Below are 17,633 nucleotides of genomic sequence, written 5' to 3'. Positions count from 1 at the left end.
TCAGGATTGGTGAGGAGGTGGTCACCCCAAAGAGCTTGGTGCGGTCAGTATGGAAGGAGAATCCTCCTGCTCCTAAATTAATGTACCCTCTGCTTGTGCTGTATGTAGCATCACCCCTGTGTTTTCTTTCCCCTCCAGACCAATGATGCCTTAGGAGCCACCTGGAACTGGCTATACTTCATCCCCCTCATCATCATTGGATCCTTCTTCGTCCTCAACCTTGTCCTGGGAGTGCTGTCAGGGTAAGCAAGTCACCATCTCCCTGGCATGTGCCTAAGCCCTGCACCTGGCCCTGGTGCTGCCATGTCCCCATACCTTGCTACTCCCCTCCATGCCTGTCCCGCAACAAGGGGCTGAAGGTTTTGGTGTTTTGATGTGCAAGAAGTTGTTGACTGTGACTTGGAGGGAAGAGGCAGAGGGAGAGATACAGAAATGCCTATGAGTTTGGGATGTGTCCGTAGCCAGGTGCGCATGTGCCAGCTGATGGAGCGTGGTGGGCATGGGATGGGTTTGGGGGCTGTTGGCTGGAGATACCCAGCATCACTTGCACATGGAGGGGGGTACAGGGGAAAGACGACTGTCTCATTTCTGATCTTCCGTGTGGAACAGAGATTTTCCTCCAAGCCATCAGGCTGGCCTTGGAGAGAAAAAGGCTTCTTGTTTCCATGACAATGAACCGTGGCTGCATCAGCGCATCCCCAGCACTGGCAGAGGTTGGCACGTGGGGAGGGCGGCTGGTGGTGAGGCCGTGTGCAGTGAGGGCAGTAGGGCATGGTGGGTGGGGTGCTCCTGCTGGGGTGTAATCAGCAGCCCCGTGGAGCCTTGTGGGTGTTCCAAGATGCTCTTTTGGGCACAGGATGGCTGTGTGGCCAGGGACAGCTTACAGTGAGGAAAAAAAGAGACTTCTTTGCATGTACACCATACGGTTCCTTGGTCCTTGTTTTGAGTGGTGCATGATGTCAGGATGCAGGGATCAACGTGGAAGCTGACCATCTCCATCACTGTCCTAAATGTCCCCGCGAGTTCAGGTGTGATGGCGATGGCATGGTCCCCCCCCTTGATGTCTGTCCACACCAGGACTGTGTGGGGCAGCCCCTTTTACATCCACTGAATTGGATGCAGTCACCTCAGGCTCTTCCCAGGCGCTGGCTGGCATTTCCAATGTTTGTTTATTGCTGATAGGGTTTGTACTGGGGAAGGATGCAAGTGGGTGGGTGGCCTAATTGGCAATGGAGATGCTCTCGTGGTGTGCCAGCTACCTAAGGAAAAGCTTGACTGCTCAGCTCCCGGAGGGCTGGACGAGGTGATGGAGGCAGCCAGATGGGCTGTGCATGGCCACCAGTGAGGCCACAGCCTCCCTGTGTGCAGGACCTGGTTGAGGCTGACCTCACGGTGAGGCTGTTGGAGGACTGTGAGACGCGGTGTCCTCGGGTTGAAGGCGTGCAAGGGCTGCCTTCCTTGCTTTGCTTGCAGAGGTTCTGTTGGTTTTAACATTTGTCACCATTCTGTTGTGCTGGAAGAGAGCACCGGGCTCTGCTCTGGGAGGCAAAGGGTGGCTTTTCCACTCCACATCCCCCTGTGCTGGGCTGAGCAGGGAGGGGGTGGTCGCACTGAGATCTGGTCTGGCTGCCTGCCTTCCCCACTACAGCTCAGCAGCTGTTCTCACTGGGGAGCCAACCAGCCACCCGAGACAGGTCATGAATGCCAAGAGGCTGCGGGAGGACATTTGTTTCATTTGCCACCATCAGAAGTTTGCCTGAGCCCAGATTTAGCAATCTTCTGGTTGCGATGCGCATCTCTCCCTACAGTCAGTTCCCCAACTGTTAGGCTGAGCCATGACCTCCGTGATGTAAACAGCCTGGATCCATCTGCTCCTGAGCACTAAGTATGTGGGAGAGAAAAAGCAATGATTTCCATCATGCCGAGGCCCCTCAGTTTGCTCTCTAAATACTAACACGTACACATGCGCTGGAATTGCATGCACCGCTATTAGCAGAGATGGAGTCGCTCCAGGCAGGGGCTTGGAGAGCCAGATCTTCTGGGGCTTTGGCATTTATTACTGTGTCTATTAACTTTTTCCCCTCTATGGGTGCAATTACAGATCAATTAATTCCAACTGAAAGCAGGAAAGAGGAAAAAAAAATTGGCCCTGTTCCTCTTCGTGCACATTTCGCAGGTATAAAGCCCAAGGAGATGTGACTGCTCAGCTTTTAAAGCTCCACGAGCTCCTGAAATAACCCTGGCAGGAGCATCAGAGAGAGCAGGGAAGGAGCAGCCGTTGCAGTGCTGTGGGGCTGGGAGCTCAGGAGCACGACTTGGTACATCGTGTGTCCTAGGGCTGGTGTAACCCAGGGCGATGCCAAAGCAAGAAGTTGAGCGACGATGGCAAGAGAAATGAAATCTATCTTCCTTGTACCAAACAAGAGGGTAATTTAAATCCTCCTAATTGCTTCCACTCATCCTGGTGATGTTAAGTCTTTTCTCCCTTTAAGTCTTTTCTGCCCCCCACCCTCAGCTCTTGCACTAAGCCTTTGAAAGAAACGACTAATGTTATAATTAAAGGATCAATTTGGCAAGATTTCTTTGTCTTAACATCTTCTTTCTTTCGGGTTGGGTTAGCGCTGCGTTCCCAGTCTCCTGAGAGTATTTTTCAGCTCCTCCAGGAGCCTTCTGTACCATCTCTGAAATCTTTTCACTTTGCTTCATTTGAATTTTTTTTTCCTATCCAATTTTGAGGCGTAACAAACGGTGAATAAGATGAAGTTCAGCAATTAATGATCGGGGCGTCAAAGGCACAAGTGCGCGTTGTCAATGGAAGCAGGGGTTTCTGCTGGCCCACGTTTGAGCTGGATCAGATGGTTTGAAGCCAAACACTTGGTGGGTGCCCCATCCCTACAGGCAGCCACGTCAGGCTGGAGGGGCTCTGAGCGCTGATGGAGCTGTGGGTGTCCCTGCTCAGTGCAGGGCAGTGGGAACAGATGGCCTTGAGGGGTCCCCTCCAGCTCAAATGGTTCTATGAGTAATGCCTTGGAGGTGTTTGTGGAGAATTCTTGTGGGGATGTCGTGAATGATAGCAAGATGCCAACAAACGTGCCCAGGAAATATTGCTCTGGAAGCTTACACTGTGTTTTCTTCAGTGGTGGTGGCATCTTGCGGAGTGGTTTAGAGGAGGGCAGGATGTCCGTGCCCACTGTGTGTTTGGGAATTAGCCCTTCTGAGCTGTAATGGGGGCGTAGGTTTGGGCCGCACTTGTTGCTGTGCTCTGGGGAAGCTCTTGTCTCACCGACATGGCACTCGAGCACCTTCTGCGGCTGATGCAAAGGAGCGATGCTCATCTATATTCAGCAGACAGGTGGGCATCCATATTCATCGAGCACCTCTCCGCCTCGCCTGCCTGTGCCACCTCTCCCCGAGGCCCCGGGCCCCATGTGAACACGCTGCCTGACAAGAGGAGCGTGTCGGGAGTGCCACGTCCCCCATGTCACTGGCAACAGCGTCTTCTCTTGCAGCCAGTGGGACAAGAGAGAAAAACCCACAGCCACGAGGCAATGCAAGGATCTCCCCTTTGATTTCTCCTTGGGAATTATTTGCTGCTGCTACGTGTTTGCTGTTCTCTTGCAGATGTGCTCTGCGGACTCCCCGTGGTCTGCAGGCTGCGGGTGAAGGGCTCGCTTTGATGTTCTTCACAAAGCACTCGGCAGCGAGCTCTTGCTCACAGATTGCTTTTGGAGCTGTTTATTCCAGTCCTTCCCTATTTCTGTTGGCAATAGCATCCATGAGCTGTTTGACTAGGTAGATGGATCAGCCTGGTGACTGGGCGATCCTGAAGGTCTTCTCCAACACAGATGATTCCATGGCTTTGGCAATGCCCAAAGCTCCTTGGTGGCCATGATAAGGAGAGGTTAATTTAGGAAACTGTAGGTTAGATCGTTAGGGGAATTCTTTACTCAGAGTGGTGATGCCCTGGCACTGCTGTCCAGAGCTGTGGGTGCCCTATCGCTGGAGGTACCCCAGACCATTGATGGGCCCTGGGGCAGACTGAGATGCGGGGCAACCAGCCCATGGTTGGGGGGGGCTGGGTGGCTTTGAGGCCCCTTTCAACCCAATCATACTGTGATTCTATGAAAGTGGTGCTTTACACCTTTGCTGGGTGGATTGGGAAGGATCTCCTGAATGAATCACTGCACATTATCAGTCCTCTGTACGCTGTAGGCGGCTGTTTGTTTGTTTTGCAGTGGCAATGACATATCTAGCAGTTGTTGTGGGTTCTGCACTTGATGGTTGGTTCTGAATCCATTGTATCTGCGTTTTGAAGCCATCAATTAGAGCGCTTGAAAGTGGCTGGGATGTTAATGTGATGAAATACTGAAAAATGGTGATTTTTCATGCTGTATCAGAACTGGCCCCACACCTCCCATCTGCAGATTGCTGTCAATTGCAAAGAGGGACAAAACCCGCCTTGTTTACAGAGGATGAAATGCAGAGCCCAGGAAGGGATGGGAGGAGCCACGTGTCCTTGGAACAGTGGGAGCACAGATGCAAACCCCCACCTTGTCACCTCGAGACATGTGTTGAAGCTGAGGCTCTGCAACTGGATGTCAGCGGCTCTTTTAACATTTGATATTTACCCTCTTGGACCTTTGTTTTTCTCCACTTCAAAACAATAAGCTCTGCAGGCTCGTGGCCGCTCTGAGCCCAGCCTGTGTCCTGGGAAACTCGGCTGCATTTAAAGGTAGCAGTGCACGGAAGAGCAGGGCTGAGCCAAACGTGCAGCAAGCCTCTGTGCGTGCATTTCCCTTCAGATCCTGGAGTGTCACTCCTTGGGAAGAGCACAGTATCCTATGGAACAGCTGGCCAATGGTGGCCCCGTCCCCACTGCCTTTGGGCCCTACACAGCGCCACACATCTGCTCCTCTTGGAGGAACCAGCTTATAAATGGACCTCTGGAGCTGGGAACGTTGGCAGTTCCTCACACGTTGCCCCTCCATCCCCTCTTCGCTGTTGGGGACGGTTGCCTGTTTGCACTGCCTTTTCCCTGTGCTTTCACATGGGCATTGCCCTTCCCTTCTGCCTCTGTTTTTGTTCACAGAAAACCCTTCTCCTTTTGGCACGCGGTGTCAATGCAAACCAGCATGACGTGCTCTGTGTGAATCATTCACGCTGCTCGCTGTCAGCCCTGTCTAACACGAGCCCCTGTAGGACCTGGCAGAAGGCTTCCAGCAGTACCCACTAGAAAACCTCTTTTAAATCACAAGCTTCTCCCAAGGTAGAGGGTAACCATCAGCATCTGCCTCTGCTAAATGGGTCACTGATGTAAGGCACGACCTCAGCAGTGCAGCGCTCAGACCCTCTGGCTGGTTGTGCCAGCCCTGCTGCTTGCTTGCACCTTCTGTTTAAGCTCCAGCACCAGCTTGCTGACAGCACTCACTGCTCTTGTTTTAGTTCCTTTACACCTCTTGGGTAGATATCAGCTGATCTTCCTGTTCTGCACCTGCCTCATCCATCCTCTCCATATCTCCAGGTGCCTGAGGTGAAGGTGTTTTTCCTCAGATTGTGATGCTCAAAACGGGAGCCATGAGCCTCCCTCGTGCTGAGCAGAGCAGAAGCATTACCTGGTGCCTTACAGATGGCATCCCTTGCTACACAGCCCACCACAACTGGCTTTCTCACAGCAGCAAGCTACTGCTGCCTCAGCTTCAGCGTGCGAGCTTCTTCCCACCGCATCTGCTGCTGTGTGTAATTTTATGACCGTTTTGGTAACTGGTTTGCTGGAGGTGTGCCTGTTGGTTGTGAAAGGTGATTCTGTGGAGGTGGTTGGCTTCTTTGAAAGCATGGAAACCACAGTGTTGGTGTGACCTGTGCTATAGATAATGGTAGTGAGGTGCTGGCACAGGCTGCCCAGGGAGGTGGTGGGGTCACCGTCCCTGGAGGTGTTACAGAACCGCGGAGATGTGACTCTGAGGGATGTGGGCAGTGGGCATGGGATGGGGGTGGTGTTGGACATGATGATCTTAGTGTTTTTTTTCCAACCTTAATGATTCTATATATCCCCTCTGGACTCCAAGATGCTCCTGGTATAATACAAGTGGGTTGCAGCATCTGTGATAGTTTTTCTCTTAGCCTTATTATTTTTTTTTTCCCCAAATGAGGCTCTTCTGAGGATGCTTTCACGTGGTTTCTTCTCCTGTTAAAACATGACCTTGGCCCTGCACTGCTTTGAACCAAGCACACCAATGAAGAAGAGGAATCTAGTGGTTGGTGACCCTGCCCATAGCATGAGGGTGGAAGTGGATGGTCTTTAAGGACTCTTCCAACCCAAGCAGTTCTATGGTTCTATGAATGCGCAGCTGCAGCAGCAGCCTGGAGAGGAAGGCTACTCCAAGGTCTCCTGCTGGGCGCGGGAGTGGGAACGAAGGACTATTTGCAGCCATGGGCAGAGCAAGCCATCTGCTCCCATGGCCTTGGCAGGCTGGGCATGGGCACTGGATGGTGCCTCGCTGGTGGGAGAACAGATGGCACTGAGCTCCCACCACAATCCCTAGCCCTCCCCTCCATCCCTCAGTGCCTGCCATTGGTATTCCCAAGGCTGTGGTGACACCAGGTCCTACACAGCTCCACATTTGGCACAAAGTGGGTTTCACTATTGCAGGGGGAATTTTCCACGCTGGAGGCTTCAACCTGTACCAGGCAGGTACACGTGCCTGTGCAGATCTGGGGACCTTCCATAGGGCTGGAGAGCGATGCTGGATCTCTTTGCAAAGCCAAACAGTGCTGTTTCACAGGACGCAACCCTAACACCATAGGGAGCAGCATCCTTCGTGGCAGCCAGCCCCGTGCTTGGAGCGTTCCCAGGCGGCTGTCAGTCAGCACGGCCGGCCCCGTGCTCACTGCACAGCACTATCTCTACCCGCTGCTGCAAATTGGCTCTGAGCAATCCTTGATCTGTCAGCATCGCCTACCCACTCTCAGATGTCACCAGCCCCCGCTGCTGCCCTGCTCGGTAACGTGTCTCACTGAAATGTAATAATTCATTAAGTTGAGTTTAACTCCCCCCCCCTTCCCCTTCCTCCTCCTAATGGACAAAAGCAATTAGGCTCCATTAGGGAGCAGGAGTGTGGGAAGCATCTCCCTCGGAGCTGCTGCCACAGCAGAAAGGGCTGTTGTGTCCCTGGGTGTGTGCGTGTGGCACCAGCTTCTTGCAGTGAGGGTTCTGCAAGCCGATGCTTGGACATGGGGAGATGGTGTTTCGGCTTTCATCCCTCTTGGCTGCAGGGGGCTGGGGGCTTTCCTATGCAAACCATGCCCAGCCAAGCCAGGCTCAATGAGTTTGTGGAGAAGATGCTCCAATGACACGGGTCACACCAGGGCACAGCACCAGTGGGATAAAGGCATGGTCCCTACTGGCTCTGGCTGCCAATGGCATCTTCTCTCTTCTTGGCATCTCCATGTTGGCAATGCACAGAAGCTGGCGTGGGGGATGAAGCGCAGCTGGCACCATCCTGCCTTTCCCCCGCGCAAGGCAAGGAGCTGTTCCACATGCCGTGCCCAAAGCGAGCGCCTTTCCCCGCCGGCTGTGGGAGGTGCTCCCCGCCCTCCTTCCCTCTACTTAGGCTGCTTTTCTCTTCCTTTCCTTTTGTTCTCTCCCCCTTCCCTGCCCCAGGAAGAAAGTCTCATTTTGGGCTGAAAGCCGGAGCTGGAAGGAGAGAGTCATTTGATGCTCAATGCCGGAGCGGCAGGAAACTTCACCTTCCTGGGGTGGAATTAAAAATGCTTGAATTGTCTGCTGATCTTAAACAAGAGATGCAGGGAACATTTCAGGGCTTTTCACACAAACACGCACTCACACACATGCAAAAGCCCACACAGCATTAAGGGTGTAATAGCTCAGCTGGGGTGATGCACTTGAACTCCCCCTGCAGCAGACAGACCAATTCTTTCAGTTCTTTGGAATATTCTGAGGCTGGAGATTGCTGCTGGGCTCTGGGGAGAGAGACGTTGGTCCTGTTGCTTGTTCTCCACAATCACGTTCCTCCCGTTGTGCAATGCAAGTCCTGCAGGACTTGGGAACAGCAGCCAGCAAGTTCCATCCTAATGATAAGAAGGGGTGTGCTGGGGGATGTCCGGAGCAGGGGATGCTCCCTATGTGCCAACCTGCTTATTGCTAGAGCTGTAACGTGCAGATGGATATGCCCCAGGTGCTTGGTGTGTGTCAGTGAGGGCTATGGGATCTCCTAGAATGTTTGTGTGTATGTTTAGGAGTAGATGTGAGCATATGGATGCTGGCATATCCGTGCACATTAGAAGGTGTGTGAGCAGTGAGCATGGTGTTAGCTCTGAGGTCCGTAGGATGACATAGGAAAGACCCTCCAAGGAGAGGCTGGAGAGAGACAGGAAGATCCCAAGTCAGAACCTAAAAGCATGTGCCCTAGTGAATGGTATTGCGGGAGAGAGTTCAGAGAGGTGACAGATACCCCATCCCTAGAGACGTTCAAGGTCAGGCTGGATGGGGGTCTGAGCACCTGACGGAGTTGTAGGTGTCCCTGTTCATTGAAGGAGATTGGACTAGATGATATTTAAGTGTCCCTTCCAACTCAAACAATTCTATGGTTCTATAAATTTCCCACTTCATGATGGCTTGCTGGAGATTGAGAGGGAACCCAGAGCAAATTTGCCAGCCTGGTGTGGAACTTGGAGCAAGGGAAGTGTCCTCTTTGCTCATCCTATGCCTCTCAAGAGTGAATCCACCATCCAGGGACTGTCCCTTCTGTTTTGGCCATCCAGACTCTTGGTGTGCTGACTTTGGCCATCGGTTGAGTGACAACAGCAGAAACACTGTCTCTGCCCATGCTGAGCTGGAGGCAGAGAGGTGGGGGGTGTGTGGTGTGAATGGGATACCTATGGGACCCCTGTCTGTGCTCTCACTGTCCCTCTGTGCCATTGCAGGGAGTTTGCCAAAGAACGTGAGCGCGTGGAGAACCGCCGGGCCTTCATGAAGCTGCGGCGACAGCAGCAGATCGAGAGGGAGCTCAACGGCTACCGAGCCTGGATAGACAAAGCGGGTAAAGGCCCGGGGTCCCAGGAGGTGGTGGGAATGCAGAGCAGTTGGGATGGAGAGTGGTCTCCTTGCAGCCCCAAGGTGGTCCTGTTGCTCACTGGGTGACAGTGGGTGTGTGGGTGAGCTCAGCCCCAGCAGACATGACGGCAAATCTAACTTGTGAGTGAGCAGAGAAGAGATGTTGTGATCTGCTGAGGAGTTAGCAGAGGGTGAGGAGACCTCCAGAGATCTCACAGGGACGTGTAGAGGGGTTTCCTCTGAAAGCATGACTCAGAAACAAGATTTTCTATTTACAGTATTCAGCCTATTTAGCTATTATTTAGTAGAGTTGATCAGAAGTCATTTCTCATTCTGATGCGGAATGTGGTAGCTGCTCCTTACCACCCCTGAGAGCTTGCTTTTGGATACTTACTTTATACTTGATGAGAGTTTGCAACCTCTAGCAACCACTTCCAGGCCGGGCAAAGTGCTTAAGTCTGATGTGCTCAGCCGATGGTGCCTTGTCTCCTGATGCTGAGCTGTGTGTTTTGCATAGAGGAAGTCATGCTGGCTGAAGAGAACAAAAACGCTGGGACCTCAGCCTTAGAAGGTAAGAGAATATCCTGTAAAAGCACCTACTGCCCTTCACTGTGCCTGAGACCCTCCTGTATGAGTAAAGAAGGGCCTACAGATGCTCCACTGGGGTCTGCAGCCCAATGGAGAGTTGGGGGGAGATGGATGGCTCCTGAGGCCAGGAGATGGCTGCTTCTGCATGAGGAGTATCTCTGGCCTGGGGTCACTTGAGTGTGATCATATCTCCATTCTACGCCCAGACCTGAATTACCAAGTACCGATCACCTGATCACGGTCCTATGATCAGGCTGCTGGCAGAGCTGGGTCACCATGGTCCAACCCTGTTCCTCTTCCCAGTGCTCAGGAGAGCCACCATCAAGAGGAACCGGACGGATGCCATGAACCGTGACTCCAGCGATGAGCACTGCGTCGATATCTCCTCCGTGGGCGAGCGGAGGCTGGCACAGAGGAGGCCTCTTCATCCCACCTTGGGTCAGTGCAGTTCGAAGCTTTCCTCCCCAGACATCTGCCAGCACCCTGAGTTGTGGTGGTTGCATGCAGCACAGTCGGAAATCCTTGTGCCATTGTGCTGGGAGCCAGCTGACTCACCTTCATGTCACAATGAAGGCTGGAGATCCCAACTTCTCCTCTCACCTTGGCACCCCTTCTTTTCCCTCAGGTAACCCCTTGAGTCGCTCCGGTCTCAAAGGAGTAGATGGAGCCTCCTATTTACGGCACAAGGAGCGGCTCCTGCGCATTTCTGTTCGTCACATGGTGAAATCCCAGGTCTTCTACTGGATTGTCTTGAGCCTGGTGGCTCTTAACACTGCCTGTGTGGCCATCGTCCATCACAACCAGCCAGCCTGGCTCACCCACTTCCTCTGTGAGTCCCTGGGTTTGGTGCAGGGGTTGTGTTTATCCGAAAGTTGTGAGCAGTGGTGATGGAAATCTTGCTGGATCTCCATTCTGAATGCCTACAGTTGTGGGGTCTGATCTGGGAAGGTGTGAGTGTGCATGGATGAGGTTGAGCAATGGTCATGGAAGAACCCTCCAGCTGAAGTTTTGGTTCAGAGCATGGCATTGGGGATCCCAATGACAGTGACTGGGGCATCCCCCAGTCCACTGTGGGCTGTGGTACAGAAAGTCTTAGAGGCAATAGATCTATGGCTATTCTGGCATGGGGCTAACAGCAGAGCAGTGTGGTCAACCCCACGGCAGTCGTGTGTTGCTGCTGAGCTGTTGCAGGAGGGATAGTGCTGCTTTCTCATCCATGTTACTCTTCACCTTGAAAACGTCCCCAGCAAGCACCGTACCTGCCCAATCTGCATTAGCATGCTCAGTCCTGCTGGGATCCCAGCACGACACAGTGCAGTGTGGCAGCTGGTCGTGGTGAGAAGCATCTTTTGGACAAGGTGAAGAGCCAGACTGTTGCCTGCTAATGTTTGTGAAATAGCTTAAGAAGCTTTTCACTGGCTTGTGGCTTTTTGGCTTAGTTACCCTGGCCAAGTTCCAGCTGTGCAATGATTTAGATCCAGGCTGCTAATATTCCTCTACAGGGCAGTGTGGTTAACATCTTGGAGGATGCTCCAACAATCGTCATATAACGTTACAGAACTGCTTTGCTCCATGACAGCCCTCACTGGTCCTCAGTACCACCTGGGGCACCAATGCATCTACCCTGAAAAATTAACACTGTGGGACTGGTGTTCTGTTATTCACGTTTAGCTCCTTGCATACTTGCTTCCGAATTCCATACCCTGGGGAAGTAGTGTGCTCCTTGACTTGTCCCACCTCTGTGATGTGCTACATGAGCCTCTGGTGGGTGTATGCATACTGCTTGGTGCCATGAGGGTAGAAAATCTGGGTTTTTGCTTTCAGACTATGCAGAGTTCCTGTTTCTTGGGCTCTTCCTCCTGGAGATGTCCTTGAAGATGTATGGGATGGGGCCACGCCTGTACTTCCATTCTTCATTCAACTGTTTCGACTGTGGGGTAGGTGGCTCCAGGGATGCTGCAGGCCAGGGTTTAGGGTTCTCTACAGAGCAAGGGACCAATGAGGACACGGTCCTTGAAGGGGCCAGGACAGCCAAACTGAGACACCAGGTTCTGGGGCAGGGTGGTGGGTGCTTTGCTTTCAAGAATGAGAAGGCTTCCTGCAGCAGCGTGTCCTGAGCTCATCTTTGACTTGTGGCCATGTCTGTTTCTCAGGTCACAGTGGGAAGCATCTTTGAAGTGGTCTGGGCCATCTTCCGACCAGGGACCTCTTTTGGGATCAGTGTCCTACGAGCCCTTCGTCTCCTGCGAATATTTAAAATAACCAAGTGTGTACCAACCATTTGTGCCTGTCACCCTCTGCCTTGGGCTGTGGCTGCAGCCCAGGTCCAGTCACTCCAGCTGGCGTTACTGCAAGTGCTCAGCATTGTCTCTGTTTTCTAGGTACTGGGCATCCTTGAGGAATTTGGTGGTCTCGCTGATGAGCTCTATGAAATCTATTATCAGCCTGCTCTTCTTGCTCTTTCTCTTCATTGTAGTCTTTGCCCTGCTGGGAATGCAGCTGTTTGGAGGCGGGTAGGTCGTTGCAGTTGGGGAAACTGAACTTTGCTGGGTGATTTTGAAGCTAAGACATGATAGCCTTGTGGGTGCCAGGAATTCTGCAGCAGTGCTCCTCAGCCTGCTGCTACCAGTGCCAGCTCTCCCGTACAAAGGTCCCTGCTTGTGAAGTGCCCCTGGGCTATGGGAGTCCTTTTGGCCATGATATATTTGTTCTGTGTTTAGGCATTACGTGACCAGCGGATCTTCCCTAGAGTGGGTGAAGGCCCTGTTAAGCATAAATAAGTAGCCTATGCTTTGATGACCTCTTTACTCCAGCTTGCTCATGTCCTTCTGGTTCCACTTCCAGGTTTAATTTCATTGATGGGACACCATCGGCCAACTTTGACACTTTCCCTGCAGCCATCATGACGGTGTTCCAGGTAGGAGCTGGGCTGCAAGGGGAAAAAGCCAGATGGGTTTGGGGCCATCTGCTCACTGCACCCTGGCTGGACAGGGCTCTAAACCAAGCAGGTCTCCCTCCATCAGCTGTTAGGACCTAACTTGTGAATGGCTCTCTTTGTCATTATACATGGTGGAAGAGTTTCAAAGCACTTCTGAGGAGACCCAGTCCCTCAGCAGTCTGATATTCACTCCCTAAAGAGTGCACCTGTAGAACAGGTCTTCATACTCAGCTCTTGCCCTGTCTGGAATAGGTTGATGGGACTGCCCATGTGGTAAGAAGGTGGCTGGTGACAGACCTGCTGGCTTTCTCTCTTTCTGCAGATCTTGACGGGTGAGGACTGGAATGAGGTGATGTACAATGGCATCCGCTCCCAGGGAGGTGTTCGCTCGGGCATGTGGTCCTCCATCTATTTCATCGTCCTCACCTTGTTTGGGAACTGTATCCACCTGGATTTTGTGCTTTTTGCAGAAATAAACGCATCTCATTTCCCTCTTTGGGGCGCCCACTCTCCCCACCACTGCTCCTTCCTCCTTTACCCATCGAGGGAGACCCATCACATGTGAGGCAGTCTTGCATGTCCCAAACGCAGATAAGGAGCTGTCTAGAGATGCACTGTGGGTGGTTCAGATGGGATGGGTGAGGCGTTTGTCCTTGTGGTTGCTCCTCACTGAGCTGTGAGGAGCCATCAGGGCCACCCTCCCTCGGTGGCTGCAGATGCCCATGTCCTTAACGCGTGGTTTATGCATCCTTAGCTGCTCGCAGATACTCTGCTGAATGTCTTCTTGGCCATTGCAGTGGACAACCTGGCTAATGCTCAGGAGCTCACCAAGGTAAGTTCCAGTTGCTCCTTTTTCTTACTACTGGTGGGAAGGGTGGCTGGGAGGGGATGGCACCAGGAGCAGCGCCTGTGACCACTTTGTCCCTTAGCTCAGCTCACCTTGCAACGAGGTCATCTCAAAGTGGGTGTGGGGTTCTTCCTCCAGGAGGGCTCACAGGGAGCTTCCCTGTGAGATACCAACCCCTATCATTGGACCTTGGTTTGGGGAAGTACTCTAACCTGTTGCTCTTGTGGCTCTCCTGAATACTCACACTTCACATCAAGTGTGGCCTAACCATTTCTCCACTTAAGTTCCCTAGCTTTGTTTGCCCCCAGTCTGACCAAGATAACTCTCATCTATCTGGTGTGGGCTGTTATTTGCTGGAGATGTGGCAGCGAAATGCTTTCCAGTGGTGTCACTATTTACTCCACATCTGCCTGCAGGGCAGTGGAAGTGATTTAGAATGCAATTTAGGACAGCTCTTGAGAAACTTACTGGGCTTGACTGCTTTTAAGACTGTGCTGGGAAATATTTGAGGAAGGCTAAATGTTGGGGCACCATTTGGGTAAAGGTAAGGAGGCGAGAGCTGCAAGGGTCATTGCTGCTCATCGAACGTGACCAGCTACCCCATGCTGCCTGCTTTTGCAGAGCTCATGCCTACTCCTCAGCTCCCGTAGGCTCACTGAGCAGCCCCCATGTAGGTCTAAATCTAACCCATTCCCAGTGACTGAAATGGGATGGCAGAGCCTAGGGGTCCCCCATTGTCTATGTCCTGTCCTGTTGTCCCTGTCCTCCTTCCATGGTGGGAGCAGGTGGTGATGTTGGCTTGAGGTATCACCAAGAACTGGTATGGTGGCAAAGCTGTCCCCATAACATGTGACTAGTGAAGACAGTCTCTGCATGCTCCCCCTTTCTTTTGGCCCCTCTAATGGGTGCACGTTCCCTTGAGCTGCTGGCCTCACACTAAGCAATCCCTCTGTTTCCTTTGTAGGACGAGCAGGAGGAAGAGGAGGCCTTTAACCAGAAGCATGCCCTTCAGAAAGCCAAGGAAGTCAGCCCCATGTCTGCCCCCAACATGCCTGCTATTGAGTGAGTGACCCCATGCACCCTGAGCCTCCCTTTGCTTCCCAAGCCCATCCCATGGGATGGATGGAGATGGATATGTGCTCCCCATGGAGCAGAGACCAGCTCACCAACAGGCCCTAGGCTGCCCCAAGCAGAGTCTCACATGGCAGAAATCTCCCCAAAGTGGCTTTCTGCCCCAGAACATAAAGCCTGGATACTCAAAGTTGCTGCTAAGGGTAAGGAATGAAGGCAGAGAGGAGGAGATTGGTGATGATTGCTCCCACAGAGCAGATCCAAACCTCCCTGGGGTCCTTCCCTGGCCGTAATGCAGTTACATGAGATGGAGCAGGTTTGCAAAATCACGTTTCATTGTACAGAAATTTCTTTTGGGGAAGGAAAAAGCCCAAAACCACATAAAACCCCCAACACAGTGTTAAGGAGCCCTGCCTCTGCGTTTCAGCAAAAGAAAGTTGTTTTTTCTTCCTAGACGCCTTTTTTTTCCCCCTTTATTTTGCCGTGTCATATGGTCTAAATCATATAAAACTTTCAAAGCCAACATTGGAACGAGGCGTTTTGATTTGTTTCCCAAAACAGTACATTTCAGTACGGCTGAAAAGATTTATTTTTTATTTTTTTTTTTCATAGAATCCCTTCCCAGGGAATTTTAGGTTTCATCATGCTTTGAAACCAAGCCAGGTTCGCACACGGCAGAGTCTCCAGCAAATCTGCTGAGAGAAATCTAGGCAAGCTCCAATGCACAGTGTTGGAGGAAGCGACAAGGCTCATCTTAGACATTTGGGATCTGTCCAAGGTCCCTGGCTCCTTGGCTTTGCAGCAGTGGGATGCGATGATTCCCTCTCCTGAATGCTTGCCTGCTGGTTTTGAGGGCACGTACCCGTAAGACATGCTTGGGGATGAAGGGATATTCATCATAAGAGAGAAATCCATATGAGCAGGCTTTGGGGGTTTACGGGCAAGATGGCAGAGTTTGTGTGTTACGATGAGCTCTGGCTGCCCACCTGAATGCACTGGGTAAAGTGAGGGAAGATAGAGATTTGGGCTGGACAATGGAGAAAAATAGAGGATGGAGAGAGATGGAGAATGGAAAGGAAGAGGTGGGAGATGAAATATGTGAGGGCACCAAATGATTTGCTCGTTCTGCACATCCTTACTAGTCTTACAGGTGTTGCCAAATATAGCTGGTTAGGAAAGCAGATTTTCTTAACCTTAATGTTGTTGTTGTTGCTCCACTGGCATTTAAATGGGAGATATGCTCTTTTTCCCAGTTCCTCCCTCTGCTCAGGATGGATAGTTTCAAGGGTTGCAGTGGCACAGGGGTGACATTTTCCAGGATTGATTTGGATATCCCACTGATGCCAGCAGCTGGTGGGGGGACATGGTGGGGAAATCACAGGAAGGTGCAAACAAGAGCAGAGCTGGTGCCAAAGGGCTGCAATGGTGCAGCAGAACTGCTCTTGGCTTTTGGGCGTGCACAGACACAGATGGCTCAATTCCTACGTGGGTATGTGGTGCGGGCAGGTTGGATGCGCGCGTTGGTGCTGGAGGAGAGGTCCGATTGTGGTTGGGAGGAGTGCTCCCACGTGGCCATGCTGGTGTGGGTGGCTGTGGTGCCAACTGGAGCATTGTGTATGCACATGGGTGCCTGTGGTGCAGATGGCTCAGGCTGCTCGGTGAGTGGGAGGCCTGATGGACAGACGCATGCGGGTGCTGTGATGTGCTGGTGCCCAGCACGCTGTGTAGCCCCTTGCTGTGGGAATGGCAGCCATACCTGTGCCATGTGCCCTGAGCAGGGCACTGGGCTGTCCCTGTGTGTAGGGCTGTGATGTGGCCCTGGCATGGCAATGGGACCGTGCTGGGGGGGTGAGGTTGTCAGTGCCCACGGAGAAAGAAGCTGTCCAGAGAGCTGTGGATGCCCTGTCCCTGGAGGTGTCCAAGGCCACGTTGGATGGGACTCTGGGCAACCTGATCCTAGTGCTTGATCTAGCAGTTGGCAACCTTGCCTGCAGCATGGATGATCTTCCATTCCAAGCCGAGCTATTCTATAATTCTATGATGCACATGATTTTGCACATATGAGCTTTGTGTGCACCTGGGGGTGAGTTTGGTTGTGCGTTCTTACACACATATGGTGTTTGCAGAAAGCAAAAAATGTAGATCAGTGTATGCATATTTGCATATATCAGCTGTGTGTCCCACTCTGTGGTCTCAGGGTAGCACACACGGCTGCATTAACACATAGTGATGTTCTGAGCATCACAAGGCCAGCCCGACACATCACCTCCTCTGTAAAAATGCTGCGTGTTACTAGAAGTGAAGAGCTCTTTCCGCTTGGAATACACAAGGACCTGGACTTCGAGGCAGCTTGTTTTGGTCATATCTTCCTTTCTCCCCAGCACAGTTCTGCAGCCCTAGCACAGGCACTGCAGCGTGCATCCCGTTGGCGAGCAGTCCGTGTGCCCTGGTGGGATGTCCAAATGAGGCACACGTGTGTGAGCACGTACAGAGCTTGTTGCTGGTGTGCAAGCACAGACAGGCAGCAGTTTGCTGGTCGCTCCTTGCTCTGGCATCCATGTGCCCTCGGGCACCTCTGTGCACTGCCTGCAGTGATGGAGGAGGGCTGGTGGGGATTGAACGGGTTTGTTTTTCCTCCCCAGAAGAGACAGGCGCAGGAGACACCACATGTCGATGTGGGAGCCGCGCAGCAGCCACCTGTACGTGGGTCGCGTGTCATCTATGGCTCCTGTGCTGTTGGGGCAGCTCCTGCCTGTGTGTGGGGTGCTTGGGGTGCTCCCCTGCACCCATGTCCCTGCGTGCGTTCGTGGCTCTGTGCGTCTGTGTGTTGGTGTACCCGTGGGCGTGTACAGCGTGTGCTCCGGGGGAGAGCGGCGTACACGTGTGCACGTGTGTGTTTCTGTGTGCCTTGGTGTGTTGGGAAGGGGAACGTTTGTCCTCCGCAGGGTGTTTGTGTTTATCGAGGAGTCAGGGATCCTAGAAGGCAGAACACGGAGGAGCTCTGGCTATGCAGGAAGCCAACAGCTGCAGCCCCAAATCCTCCGTGCAGTCTTCCCATGGCATGTATCAGCCCAGCTGTGCAGGCAGGGAGGGATTCCTGTGCCTGGTGATGCGTT

At 52.6% G+C, this 17,633-nt stretch overlaps 1 protein-coding gene across 15 annotated transcripts in view; it reads left to right on the top strand.

The window, feature by feature from the left end:
* CACNA1E (calcium voltage-gated channel subunit alpha1 E) overlaps positions 1 to 17,633 on the top strand; it is an 84,804-nt gene that overhangs the window by 38,297 nt on the left and 28,874 nt on the right. For 10 of the 15 annotated variants that reach the window (XR_006930820.1, XM_046898211.1, XM_046898210.1 and 7 more), the window contains 13 exons: positions 139 to 242; positions 8,944 to 9,059; positions 9,591 to 9,644; positions 9,965 to 10,099; positions 10,287 to 10,490; positions 11,486 to 11,598; positions 11,815 to 11,927; positions 12,043 to 12,174; positions 12,506 to 12,578; positions 12,922 to 13,039; positions 13,364 to 13,431; positions 14,411 to 14,508; positions 17,160 to 17,216. Coding sequence is in view for 14 of the 15 variants with exons in the window: in XM_046898211.1 (XP_046754167.1) it covers positions 139 to 242; positions 8,944 to 9,059; positions 9,591 to 9,644; positions 9,965 to 10,099; positions 10,287 to 10,490; positions 11,486 to 11,598; positions 11,815 to 11,927; positions 12,043 to 12,174; positions 12,506 to 12,578; positions 12,922 to 13,039; positions 13,364 to 13,431; positions 14,411 to 14,508; positions 17,160 to 17,216 (1,385 nt within the window). In the remaining variant the exon portion in view is untranslated. The remainder of the gene's footprint in view (positions 1 to 138; positions 243 to 8,943; positions 9,060 to 9,590; positions 9,645 to 9,964; positions 10,100 to 10,286; positions 10,491 to 11,485; positions 11,599 to 11,814; positions 11,928 to 12,042; positions 12,175 to 12,505; positions 12,579 to 12,921; positions 13,040 to 13,363; positions 13,432 to 14,410; positions 14,509 to 17,159; positions 17,217 to 17,633) is intronic. The other 5 variants (XM_025153110.3, XM_015290487.4, XM_046898216.1 and 2 more) reach the window with 1 other exon arrangement.

This window comes from Gallus gallus, chromosome 8 (genome assembly GCF_016699485.2).
Source record: "Gallus gallus isolate bGalGal1 chromosome 8, bGalGal1.mat.broiler.GRCg7b, whole genome shotgun sequence".
Taxonomy (NCBI): Eukaryota; Metazoa; Chordata; class Aves; order Galliformes; family Phasianidae; genus Gallus; species Gallus gallus.
The sequence above is the reverse complement of the archived record's forward strand: the minus strand, read 5'-3'. Positions and strand labels throughout refer to the sequence as shown.